Source organism: Apostichopus japonicus, chromosome 1 (assembly GCF_037975245.1).
Source record: "Apostichopus japonicus isolate 1M-3 chromosome 1, ASM3797524v1, whole genome shotgun sequence".
NCBI classification, from domain to species: Eukaryota; Metazoa; Echinodermata; class Holothuroidea; order Aspidochirotida; family Stichopodidae; genus Apostichopus; species Apostichopus japonicus.
This window is the reverse complement of record NC_092561.1, coordinates 17,077,660-17,090,877: the sequence shown is the minus strand read 5'-3', so window position 1 is coordinate 17,090,877 and position 13,218 is coordinate 17,077,660. Positions and strand designations below refer to the sequence as shown.

General features: G+C 38.9%; 1 protein-coding gene across 5 annotated transcripts; it reads left to right on the top strand.

The window, feature by feature from the left end:
- The first annotated feature begins 1,073 nt into the window (after window positions 1-1,073).
- LOC139969264 (kyphoscoliosis peptidase-like) lies at window positions 1,074-12,843 on the top strand. Of its 5 annotated transcripts, none has more exons than XM_071974191.1 (6): window positions 1,075-1,505; window positions 3,698-3,850; window positions 5,087-5,343; window positions 6,356-6,585; window positions 7,367-7,527; window positions 10,740-12,843. In XM_071974191.1, the coding sequence occupies exons 3-6, from the start codon at window positions 5,110-5,112 to the stop codon at window positions 12,317-12,319; spliced, it is 2,205 nt and encodes a 734-aa protein (XP_071830292.1). In that variant the 5' UTR covers window positions 1,075-1,505; window positions 3,698-3,850; window positions 5,087-5,109; the 3' UTR covers window positions 12,320-12,843. The 5 variants fall into 5 exon arrangements, with proteins under 5 accessions (XP_071830304.1, XP_071830292.1, XP_071830288.1 ...); XM_071974181.1 differs by lacking the exon at window positions 1,075-1,505 and adding an exon at window positions 1,520-1,656; XM_071974195.1 differs by lacking the exon at window positions 1,075-1,505 and adding an exon at window positions 1,528-1,656 and having other exon boundaries at window positions 3,712-3,850.
- The last annotated feature ends 375 nt before the right edge of the window (window positions 12,844-13,218 follow it).

The following is a 13,218-nucleotide window of genomic DNA, read 5'->3' as shown; positions in this document are numbered from 1 at the left end:
CATGTATCCCCACACCCCCCCCCTCCCACATCAGAAAGGTAAGTGTGTGCGAGTGAGCAAAAGATTTTGTCGCGAAATCTTCCTAGACCCTAAAATTCAAACTTGGTGGGTAGGTGTCTGCCCATGTAAACTCGTGCCTGCGTGATTGATGACGTCATAGTTCGAAAGTCAGGGGTCAGAGGTCAGAGGTTATGAAACCTAAAATTTGATTTTTAGCCATTTCTGCTCGTCACCCTGTATGAAAAAGTCATTCAACCAGACGATATGTAGAGAATGATTAAACGAACTTTAAAATAGGACAGATCGATTTTGGTGTTTAGGGTCGGGGTCAAAGGTCAATTGAGATCAAATGTCAAATTGGCCTTAATTGTGCAGACTTTGTGCGTCGCAAACTCCTCCTAGACCCTAACTTCGATCAAGTTCAAAGTTGGTGGGTAGGTGCCTGGCCATATAAACTCGTGCCTGCGTAACTTGTGACGTCATAGATCAAAGGTCAGATAAAAAATCACTGTTTTAACAATTTTCTGCTTTTCAGTATGTTGGAAAAATATCATTAAATGTTTTCAGTAGTGCTTAGTGTGAATGAACGGTCTGTCGTGCGAGTATCGCAGGATAATGCACTCACGGGGGTATAACTAGGCGGAGTGTATAGCCTAGTGGTTAACGCCGGCGTCTCCCAGTCATGAGATCCCCGGTTCGATTCCCCGCCGACAGCAATGTGTGTCGTCTGGCAAGGGTGTTGCTCAATAACAACTTCCCGACATGGACGTTAAATGGATGTGTGCCGAGAGATTGGCTTCGGTCAGCTTGCGAGTCTACAAGCCTCCATGGCTTCTTTCGCGAGTTCCTGCTTGCGGGAAGATCACATATACATACATACATACATACATAACCATATCGCTGGATGCACTCGGCCTGGTGCATCGCTTATGTTATACACCCGTTCATGCATTACCCTGTAGGAAACGCACGGTAGACCGTTGACTATAACCTCTGTTTTACAGCTGTTTATCTTCCCATGGTTCACGGCGTTTCAATATGTTCTATCTGGTACACATTATAACAGTAAGCATTATAAACAAATATTCCTGAATATAAGGATATGGACTTTGGACAAGTTGCCTTTTCAACCTACCCAAAAGTTCAATGTTATATGTGTCTGTACTGTGAAGGGTTTATATATCACACTATACATGTATACCACTTCGGGGTCGACTATGTGTTCGTTATGTTAGCCACATGTGCAGCTACCTTCACGGAATCAATATAACCTACATAAGCAGCTAATGTCTGTTTGCTTATTCCATTCAGAGCCTATACAACACAGGACAATACTTGATGTCGTCAACACGCTCTACTAGGTCATTCTGCATGTCTTATATACTGTCTGTTTCATTATATACAGTATATTATATGACGGAGAGGTGTTTTCTAATCAGCATGGTTGTTCTTAACGTAAATTAAATATACCACCTGATACACTCAAAGTGATTTGATGACACAAGGTAAGCTAACTACGTCATTATGTGTTATATTGTATGTTTCATCATATACCGTATATTATAAGACGGAGAGGTGTTTTCTAATCAGCTTGGTTGTTCTTAATGTAAATTAAATATACCACCTGATACACTCAAAGTGATTTGATGACACAAGGTAAGCTAACTATACATCATTTTGTGTTATATTGTATGTTTCATCATATACCGTCTAGTACTAAGAGGGGAGGTGTTTTCTAATCAGCTTGGTTGTTCTTAATGTAAATTAAGTATACCATATAATACACTCCAAGTGGTTTTACCTTCTAACTTGCCTGAAATACATCTGTAGTTATCATTGGGTTCAAGCAGGTTGTATGACCCGCTTATACTGTGGCATTCTATATCACGTAGGCATTATTCGACTCATCGCGGACACGTGACAAATGATATCGGTTATTCGCACTCACGTTCGTTTAATCGGTATCTCAATCCCTTCTTTTTCTGTCGACGTCTTTTAATAGATAAATGTTCACTGGGATATGACACGGAATAGATCGTTGCAGCCTACATGCACTACGTATTTTGTATACGCCAGGCAAACAATGCATTTGTGCAGTCCCTGAAGTTTGAAATTTTCCAATTAATATAGAATTTAGCGCCGAAATTCACCTTGAATCTTTCGCACAAGGAAAACTATCATACTATAGCAGGGTTGTCCAACCTTTTGCAGAGGAGGGCCACATGGAATGATTTTGATGAAGGAGGGGGCCGCATGAACCCTACGCTCGATTTTTCGATTTTTTGCCCGAAACCCAAGTCAACAAAATGTGAGCACTGCGCGCGGAGCGCACTGATTTATTTTCCTTCCTGATAAAACAGATGAATAAAATTCAGCCGCCCCCCCCCCCTCCTCCGCTGAGAGAGTGTCACACAAACTGACCTGTATGCAGTTTTTTGGACCCACAAGGTTCGAATGATTGATTATATAGCTTCAAATTGTTATCAATAAAACTGCTCACTAAAATTTCGCACCGTAGACCATCTCTGGCGGGCCGGACGCAACCCTGCGGCGGGCTGGACTGTGGCCCGCGGGCCGTAGGTTGGACAACCCTGTACTATAGGGTGGCGGGTGTTGTAACTGCTGTTGATGTGGTGGTGATATGTGCAGGGGTGGTAGGGGTGAGGTTGGGAGGCGGGAGATATATAATAGATCAATATAGATTAAAAACATAAGAAGCCTTTCTAATCTAACAAGGGTCTGGAATTGCTAACACTTTGGACTTAAGTTTAGTTTAGTAGGCAAACTTAAAATCCAGTTTAGCTTTCTCACGTTTACTAATATCACACAGGGCACCAACTTCCCCACCTCCTCCACACCCCACCCCACCCCGCCCCACACGCGTGCACATGTGTCCTTAGTAAATTACATAGTCAGGTGGATCTATAGGGTGATCGAAGGAGAGGAGCCATGGGCATATATACAGCGCTCTCAAATTGGTGGTGGTATTTTCCTCCCCACTGGAAATTTTTGCAAATGAAGTATGCTTAGATGGCAAATGGTGCTACCTTTTTCCTCTTCTGGAGCTAATTTCTGTGCCAAGTATTCACCCGTATTTTGGTCAAAGTAAAAATTTGTTATATTAATCATCAAAACTATTTACCGGGCTGAAATATTGAAAATACTGATTTTACTGGACGGCATTCAGAACTGCCCGAACGCAGCCGCCCGGCGTGAACACATCACTGTATGTTTGAACACAGTATACATATAGTACATTCACAGTGGAAGAATGACTTCACCCTACTTCCCAATTTGAACAATGACATTACAAAGAGAGATCAGCGTAATCGACTTTGAATTAAGTCTGAGAACGGAATCAATTGGGTACAATAGCATGACGTCATAACAGTTACCATGGGAACTTTAGTTAACCATCTTGCAAGAGCTGATACGGTTTTCTGACGCCCTTTTGACATTTACGTGGTGGTTACGATCTGTTGACATCTTTGGTTAATAATGACCTTTAAAAGACAACAAACTGCTTCGATTACGTAATATTTGTATACTTAGCTTTATTTATAATTATCGATGGTCATCTTGATAACCACGTGTGAGTATACAAGTCAATTGGATTATTAAAGTGTTTTACAAATAGAGACCATAATAGAGTTATGTGACCTTTGCTTAATTGGTGATTTGAAATAAACATTTCTAGACTCTTTTCTGAAGATCGTCTTTATACGTGTACTGGAAGACGAGAGGAAGAAGTCAGACCAGCGTAGAGAATCGATAGATCTAAGATAATAGTGTGAGAAATGTGTCGCTTTGGAGATACTTAAAGAAAATCTTTCACGTTTCTACAACTTAGGTAAATATTCTTGTTTCTGATCATTCTTGTATTTTATTAGGCATAAACGCATATAGGTGAGTGGTACATGTAAATACTAAAGCACTTCATTCCATAATTGGTCGAAAACAATGCTGAGGGTACCTATCGTCCCAGTGAAATATTAGTATACATGTGCGGTATAGGCCTACATGATTGTATTCGACTTCAGAATTACGTCAAATAATACACATGTTATTTGTATCCGGGAGATGAGTGGTACATGGAGTTCGTTACGTCACTAGCAGTAGTTATAACGATTGTATTAGTATCCGTACTAAATACCCATTGTGCATTAACAAATATTCGAATAATATAGTTATAACTACTGCTATAGTGACGTAACGAACTCCATGTACCATCATCTCTCGGATACAAATAACATGTTTATTATTTGAAATAATTCTCGGAATTCGCTGATGGTTTCAATATCAGAACATCCACATACAAGCCAAGTGTACGTGTTAATGGGGTCTATGCTTGCTTCACCACCTCCAGATGAAGTTTCAAATTCTTTCTTTTGTTGTACCCAAGAGGGAAAAGAATCTAAAAGGTACACTCTTGTGCCCTCACGTTTGGCTCGATCGAGAATATAAGCACGTTTCGCTGGAAGATTACCACTTGGAGGTCTTCCTCTTGGTCGTTTAGGAGGAGGTGCACCCGCTCCAACACTCTCCATAACTATAACGGACAGTGTAGCCTGTCAGAAAAAATTATACTGTGCGAGAGTGCATATACAGGTCTAGTGGTGATGAGATGGGTACACACAGCGTATACACTACAGTGTGTACACTATCGTACGCATATCGGCTATCGAAACTTTTCGGCAACGGTTTTTCGAGCTTGGTAGTCCAATAACCGCGCATGGGCAGTAAATTAATTGTACGCCTCCACCAAAAATCACGATATCTGGCCTTCAAAGGCCAGATATTTTAGAACAGTTTATACACTGTTCTAAAATTTAAACATGTTGATAGTCTCCGTAAAAAAGTGCGAATGCTATATGTCAACTTAACAAGTCTATACGTCCTTTTGTTATGCATGGAGACAAAGATTTTTTAAAGCTCTGAGTTGGAACCCGAGAAGGGGCGTGTGTGTGTGGGGGGGGGGGGGGAGCGGTCGGGGATGTTAATGTTGGTGATATTGAAATACTTTTATTCAGCAGAACCCAATTGAATTGTTGATATAATTAGTCTTACTCTTTTTTATTTCGTAAAGTCATCTTTAGATGAGTTACCATTATGGGTGGATCCCAACAGTCGAGACACACTGCAGGAGGAACCGATGGCGGTCACGGGGCCAACCCTTATTTTATAACATCAGTCAAACCTGGCGTACAAGCCATGAAGAACCAGCGACAACTCTACCGTAAGATGGACAAGGAAATGACCCTAGTGGATACCTTCTGGGAGGGCAAGAAGTCACTGATGAAGGACTTTGAATCCTTCAAGTTATTAGATCAACATGCAATAAAAGTAAGTTCTTTTTATACTTACTGAATATTTTAATTTCAGGACAGTTTTAAACAAGCAAATAGACCCTTGACCTTTCATCATAGTGGGTATAATAAAGTTGGTGTGCTAAACAATATCCTTTAAGCAAAGTGATACGTTTTTTTCAGTGTAAATTGGCCAGTTTCAGGGATGGCCACAGTACTCCTGCAGGTGTAACTGCGGTATATAAACTGCTCTATACAGAATAGGGCTATCTAAGCTCTGATTATCGCGAGGAGCTGCAATCACGCAGTTAGTGACAGTTTTCCTCAATTCATAGAACGCCGTTACGTTCCGATCGTTTTCTTCAAAGTGTTCCCACCGACCATATAATGAATGATTCTTGTAAAAGACGCCACGACACGACTAACAATCAGAGTGGATATAGAGGTTTATGAGGTGAGGTGTCGCGGGACGGTGCCGTTGATGCTTCAGTGGGGATGAGGGGGAGGGGAGGGGGCATGTGGGATATTTGTGAGGGTTTGTCATATCTAGTTAGTAATTGTCCGTGGATTTATTTTACTATTACCCCTTACTATATTAAAATAACGAACCACTACTACGCTCTACTCAGACAACAAATAATGACAATACAAAAAAAAAAATCATTTTTTTTTCCATCAAAATCTAGTTGCCTCCAATCAAAAGAAAACATTTTAACGTTTGAATACGCGGAAAATCCCTGGATTGCTTTTCACCGAGTCAAAACAACATAAGATAATGTGATGCGGTCTTTCATTACTAGTGTGTGCATGGTGCGATGCGGTATAACAGCTGTAATGTTAAATCTCGGAAAAATGTATCATATATATATAGTTTGTTAATATTTTAAAACTTGAATTCACACAACGTTGTTATCTCAAGCTATATATATATATTACTATAGGATGATGTATTGTAATGTCTATACTACGATGCACGTAGTGCACGCCGTATTTATTTTGTCTGTTGATAAGACAGTGTTAATTTCTATTCAACTTGATTAATTAAACAGACACCGAGTCATTTGAAGGGAGACATGACTCGTTTAGTCGAGCATCTGATTGAACCAGCAAAGAATGCAACACAGAAATATCGAGTATTGTTCCGTTGGATCGCAGAAAACATAGCCTATGACGTAGTTGGCTTACAGGCTGGTGCAGGCGTGTCTACTGCCCAAGAGGCACTTCAGACTGGTGTTGCTGTGTGTGGAGGTTATGTGGACTTGCTTAAGAGGTTTTGCGAGTGAGTATGACATGGCAACACCGTATGTCAGATTAATGGTCTAAGACAAAAGTATTGTTTCATGCATATTCAGTAGTCGTAGACATATCACGGTCACAGAAGAATACACATATACATTAAAAAGTTAATTGTGCAAGCACTAGTGACCATTATTTGACATGCTAGCATATTTTGGCAGCTAAAACTGATGACCTTTAAGAAAATAAATAAATAAAAATGTATAACTATACTTATAGGCTAATGAATTAGCTTTAAGTGTGTGTTAGTCTGAAGTGCAGGCAAACGAATATCACTTTTATGAATGTAGACTGTTGAAATAAAGATTGATGTGATCTGAGATAAGAACAGAATAAGAACACAATGCTGGTCTAGCTTGCTAGCTAGCAATCTGAGAAACAATAACTTTGCAACAAGATTATAGTGTTCCATCATGACACACGGTAGGACTTGTTACATCATGTCTTTGACTTTATCCACGATAATTTGGCATCGAAATTAATCATATGATGTATTTGAAACTGTCGGCTAGGGTTAGGGAATTGGACAGGGGTGTGTGATGGGCATTGCTAGTTAACTGTTTGATCCCGGCTCACGGATACATGGAGTGTAATTATATTGAGGAGACAAGTAAGTTAGCAGCGAGATTTAATTGCCAATGTTACAAGCAAAACCTCGCAGCTATCACTATCTTTTTTTAATTTTATTTATATATTGATTGTTTTTTTTTATATAAAAATATAAAATTTATATAAATATTATAAAATTTGACTGTGTCATTTAGAATTGCAGAACTTCAATTTGACTCCGTGAATGGTTATGATAAAGGTGCAAACTACTATGTTGGACACGATAACCTTGATTCCTGTAGCCATGCATGGGGTCTAATCTACTTGGGCGGAAAGCCGTTTTACTGTGATCCTACGTGGGCAGCTGGTAACGTTAGTAAGTATATATTTATATACCTATACGTTAAGTGAATACGTACAGTATCAGCTCCTAGTCAGACTTTGAACCAATGAATGAAGGGTCATATACGGATTATACCTGTAACAGTGGAACTTTTAATAACAATTAATAAACTACGCTCCATACTCCACGTTTATTGTGGTGACGAGACGACCGATTTGAAATATTTTTTTCTGTCATTCGAACTTTCGTCTTTGTATTCGCGAAATTTCGAGAGAGATAGAATAGCAAATTTTCCAAATAGCAATGTGTTTGTTTTATTTGCAATGTGTTTTTCAATGGTTAAACTGATATTATTATTATCATTATTATTGTAACGACTTGCCCAATAATAATAACCAATATGGAAGGGTAATAACCAGCAAATGACTATGTTATTGGCATGCGATGTAATAACCGATGCATGCCTAAAAGATATGCACAATGACATGCTGCACGCGCGCGGAGCGCGCAGAAAATTTGGTTATATTTTTCGGGCAAGTCGTTACAGCCCCCCAAATCAAATTGGGCTCCTACGCCTATGCTGGTGTAGCCTACATGTATAGTCTAATCTGCCGAAAGAATTCAGACAAACATTGAATCAAATTTATTTCAAATTGAGCATCAAATCTTCAAGTATGGGATAATGGTAGATTACTGTGTGTTGCTCATTTTTGTATATCTATATCTCATTGCAATATTTATAAGTGGGCGTTAGCCTGAATATTGACTTATGTTGATAAAGTGGTTTGACTTAGTCACTCTCAAATGAATCATGATTGTTGTTAAAGCATGATTTGTGTGTCGCTGTGCATATGTGTGTACGTGCTTGCGAGTCCTTGCGTTCCTTGTTTTATGTTGATCAGGTGATTTAACTGCGTCACTCTCAAATGAATCATGATTGTTGTTAGGATATTGTCTCAGTATTATGTGTGTGTCGCTGTGCATATGTGCGCACGTGCTTGCGAGTCCTTGCGTTCCTTTTTTTTATGTTGATCAGGTGATTTAACTGCGTCACTCTCAAATGAATCATGATTGTTGTTAGGATATTGTCTCAGTATTATGTGTGTGTCGCTGTGCATATGTGCGCACGTGCTTGCGAGTCCTTGCGTTCCTTTTTTTATGTTGATCAGGTGATTTAACTGCGTCACTCTCAAATGAATCATGATTGTTGTTAGGATGTTGCCTCAGCATATTTATGTGTCGCTGTGCATGTGTAGGCCTATGTGAGAATGCGAGTCCTTGCGTTTATTGTATATGCAGCTCGCTGTTTCAACAATTTTGGTGAAATGTTTCACTATTGGCTTCCTGTAGTATTCATTCAAAGATCATAACACAGAACTATAGACACTGAGACCGCCACGAACGTATTGACACATATCTGACGTCAGAGGACTGATGCTCAGTCATGGGCGGCGATCCGTACTTCCGAGTGGGGGGGATATGACCTTGTTGACTATCTAAGCGTAGCGCCACCATGAGTTCGCGCGAAGCGTACAAGAAAATTTTGGGATTTACAAACCCTCTAGATGGCCGGAAACGGCACTTCCCGAGGTTTCCAAGCGGCATATACCCAACTTTAAAATAGGGATTTCATGTCCGAAATATCTCATAATCAGGATCCAAAATACTTTTTTTTTAATTTCGGGTGTTATTTTGGGAAAATTGCCCCTGTCAATCTTGTTTCAGGCGCTACGTTAGAATGTTCGAGAGCTCTTTATATTATTCGATGAAGAAAATGGCCTCATGCAGGCTATTATAGGCTATACACATGCAATACACAATTACACATAGTTACATTCCTAGGTACCGATTGCTAGGGCATCCAGGTGAAACGTACGTGTATTAACAGGGGCGTCGGAAGCTATTTTGGATTGGTACGGAAGATCAGAGTGTGGCCATCTACCATAATTATCGGGGGGGGGGGGGGTGGGGGACGTTTGGAAGGTCAAACTACGCTACGAGCCACCATTGGTTGGCGCGTAGCGTAATGGAGAAAATTTTGAAAAAATGCCTCCCAGATTGCAGGAAATGGCACTTCCCGAGCTTTTCTTCTGTGCATTCTCCCTTGTCTGTTTTTGTACCCGATTAATCTTCTGAAACACATTTTGAAGTATGTTTTCATTTTGGTTCTTTATTTTTTGCCTTTTTTTCTTCTTAGTGCTACTTTTTTTTTTTTTTGCGCCGTGAATATTGGTCCGGCGAACCGCTCCGATGCCCCTAATTAAGCATTACCCTGGTAACATGAGATTCTCAGCTGTTCGAGGGAACATGTACGTGTGTAGGCCTACTATAGGGCCTATATGAATACTATGAGGGTGCATATATGTACTATATCAATACCGTGGGCGCAATAAAACATTTTGTTGTTATAGGGCCAATGAAGCCTACAGTCAACTATTCTTGCTTTATAAAGACGGTTTATTTGAAAAGATCGCACTGCGTTTATGGTATAGGCGAGAAATGAAGCTAAAAAGAGCCGTACATTCACGATGATGCATAAATGAAGGCATGAAAATATTCTTATTCCTGGCATTTGGTGGGGGGGATATGGTGTATTACATCCCCTCCACCCATTTTCATGGGGGGGATATATCCCCCCCATCCCCCCCAGGATCGCCGCCCATGTGCTCAGTGCGAGGAAACAATGTTTTTTTTTTATCGTTGCCATGGTTGTATCCTAAATAATTTTGTTTATGAATTAGCATGATGATTATTTAAATGATATTATTTTGTTTAAGCTTTATTTAATTTATACAAAAACGCCTGGTCAAAGAATTTAGTAGATATATAACACCTCCCCCATTTCCCCTGTCCTTCTCGCACACCGTACATAGATACGACAGCCTCCCATTCACGCATTTGTGGGACGCCAGGTAGGCATAATTCGCACGCCGGATAAAATTTCGAAAGCCATGCCGGCTGCTCACTTCCTCACCTTATGCACTGTGTTGAATAATTTCCTGTATAATTTATGCAGGCAAGTTTGCTTTCTTGTAGAGAAACACTGTCAACAAAATACTCATCTAGTAATAACATCATGTGCAGGTAAATACATGATAGTTAAGGGACCTTACGTTTCCATCTTAGGACTAAGCATGCTAAGAGGTTGTTCTGCGAAGGCTTCTTTAGTCTTACTTTTGAGTCTATAGATGTCAGTCATCAAATATTTTCATATTATGATGTTTTCGTTCTCTTTCGATATATAGGTAAGTTAACCAATACATACAGTAAAGAATGGAGGGAACATTGGTTTCTAGCAGAACCGAATCATTTCGAGAACACTCACCTCCCAAACGACCAATCAGAGACCACAAGTAGACAGAAGGACCAATCACTGGAAAGCTGGAATTTGTCTCCTAAGATCGGGCCCATGATGTACGTCATGAAGGTGTCACTTACTCAGAGAGAGGGCGTACTTCATGCAAACGAAAAGAACGAAATAGATATTAATCTTAAGATGGAAGTACTTGGTTCAATTCAACACTTTCTAACGTCAAAATCTACACATTTTAGAGAAGATATCGGTTATCAAGTGATGCACTACTGGAAGGATAACAAGATAACTTTGCATGTGCGATTGCCTGGCCCTGGTACGTATAAACTAGACGTGTACGCTACAAAGACGCTTAACGCAAGCACTGCCAGTGAAGGATCTGAAATGCACGATAAACTGGTGACGTATACTATCATTGGCCAATCAGCAAAGATAAACACACCCTTGAATAAAAGACGTTTTGGTAGTTTGCCGACGGACGTTCTGAAAGGGTTTGCGTGTGTAAGTCACACAAAACCAATTATAGAGACTTCTACGGAAAGGGTCGTCATTGAATATTCATGTCCTAAAGATGGTGATCTGCTTGCAAAACTGAGCACTGAAAATCAGCCGACAGTCGCTCTGAAAAACAGAATGTACCACGAGAGGTTAAAGGGGAAGCATGCCTTCCACATTCACTTACCAAGGGCAGGTTGGTACTACGTATACTTCCACAACGATCCCAAGTCCGGTCAGTACACACAGTTTGCCGTGTTTATGATTCATTTTACAGGACAGTCAAGTGACACCAATCCAGTCTTTCCAGAAGGAATCAAATGGAGCCCTTTAGGTATATATTATGAAAGTAACGTGAAATGTGTGAGTCATAAGAGTTCTTACATCAGACTTTCAAAGGGCGAAGGTTCTTTAGCTATAACACGACCGTTCCAATCAAACTGTCCCCTCAAATTCACTCTTAACAACATCAACTCTGACAAATTACAAAAATCATCGCAACTGATATTCGCCCATTCAAACGTTGGTAAAAACGACTTGGAGAAGTCTAACGTTTCTCTCCGTATCGACGAAGCCGGATTTTATGTCCTGCATCTCTTCATTCGTCAAACGTTGGCAATGCGTTGGCTGGTCGTCTGCTCGAAAGGATACGACGGTGACTTGTTTCCACCAAGTGATGATTCCTGGGGTCCAAGTTGGGACGACTTCAAAGCACTAGACCTTTCAATGCCTTGCGATGCAATGGTCAATATACCAAACGGTCAACATACTTTGAAACTCGCCCTTGGGAAAAAGAAAAACTTAACTATCATTGGGAAATTAGTAGAAGCAAATGGGCGCGAAAATCTTTCTTACCAAAAAGCGGTAAGAGTAGATGATTCTGATTCAAAGTTTAGAGATATAGTGATTAATTTGCCAGACGAAGTTAACGAAGCTTGTTTAGAGCTATATGGAGGCGATAAATCCAAGGGTAACAGCTTTCCGAGGATTGGAAAATGGCTGTTAATACGAAAATAAACTCTTCCATTTAACAACTTTACTTGAAGTCTTCAATAAGAGATGATAGCCCACTTATGAAGTGTAATATGGAAATGATGTTACTTGGCAGATATATATGATATATCCACTGCTTAATATGCATATCAACCATCGTAATATTTTTAAATTCATGGAATTGCTCTACTGCCCTCTATTTTAATGTGACCATGACAAATTTCCTTCCGACTCAAATTCAATTATCTAAAGAAAGCTTTAATTTGACAATTATTCCAACTATCTTCCGAGATGTTGCCTTCTTCATCCTTCTCAACAATAGTCTTTCGTTGGCGATGTGAATCCAGAATAATTTTTTTTTTGTATAGTACGTGTGATCTTATATTGTATAGGAATAATGGAGAAAACTGTTACACAACTATGCTGCATTTAGAGAATGGCTGGCGCTCCAGTGAGATATGAAAATTAAATTGAGAGATTGGCAGTAAAACAGCCAAAGGTTGGTTTAATATATATATATATATATATATATATATATATATATATATATATATATATATATATATATATATATATATATATATATATATATATATATATATATATATACATATATATATATATATATATATATATACATATATATATATATACATATATATACGTAAATATATATATATATATATACATATATATACATATATATATATATACATATATATATACATATATATACATATATATATATATATATATATACATATATATATATATATATATACATATATATACATGTAATTATTATCATTATTATTATTATTTTTATTATTATTATTATTATTTTTATTTTATAATATATTATGTGAAAGAAATAAGTTGCAAGTAAACAAAAATGTCCCTACTCTGTTTTCATACACTTCGCA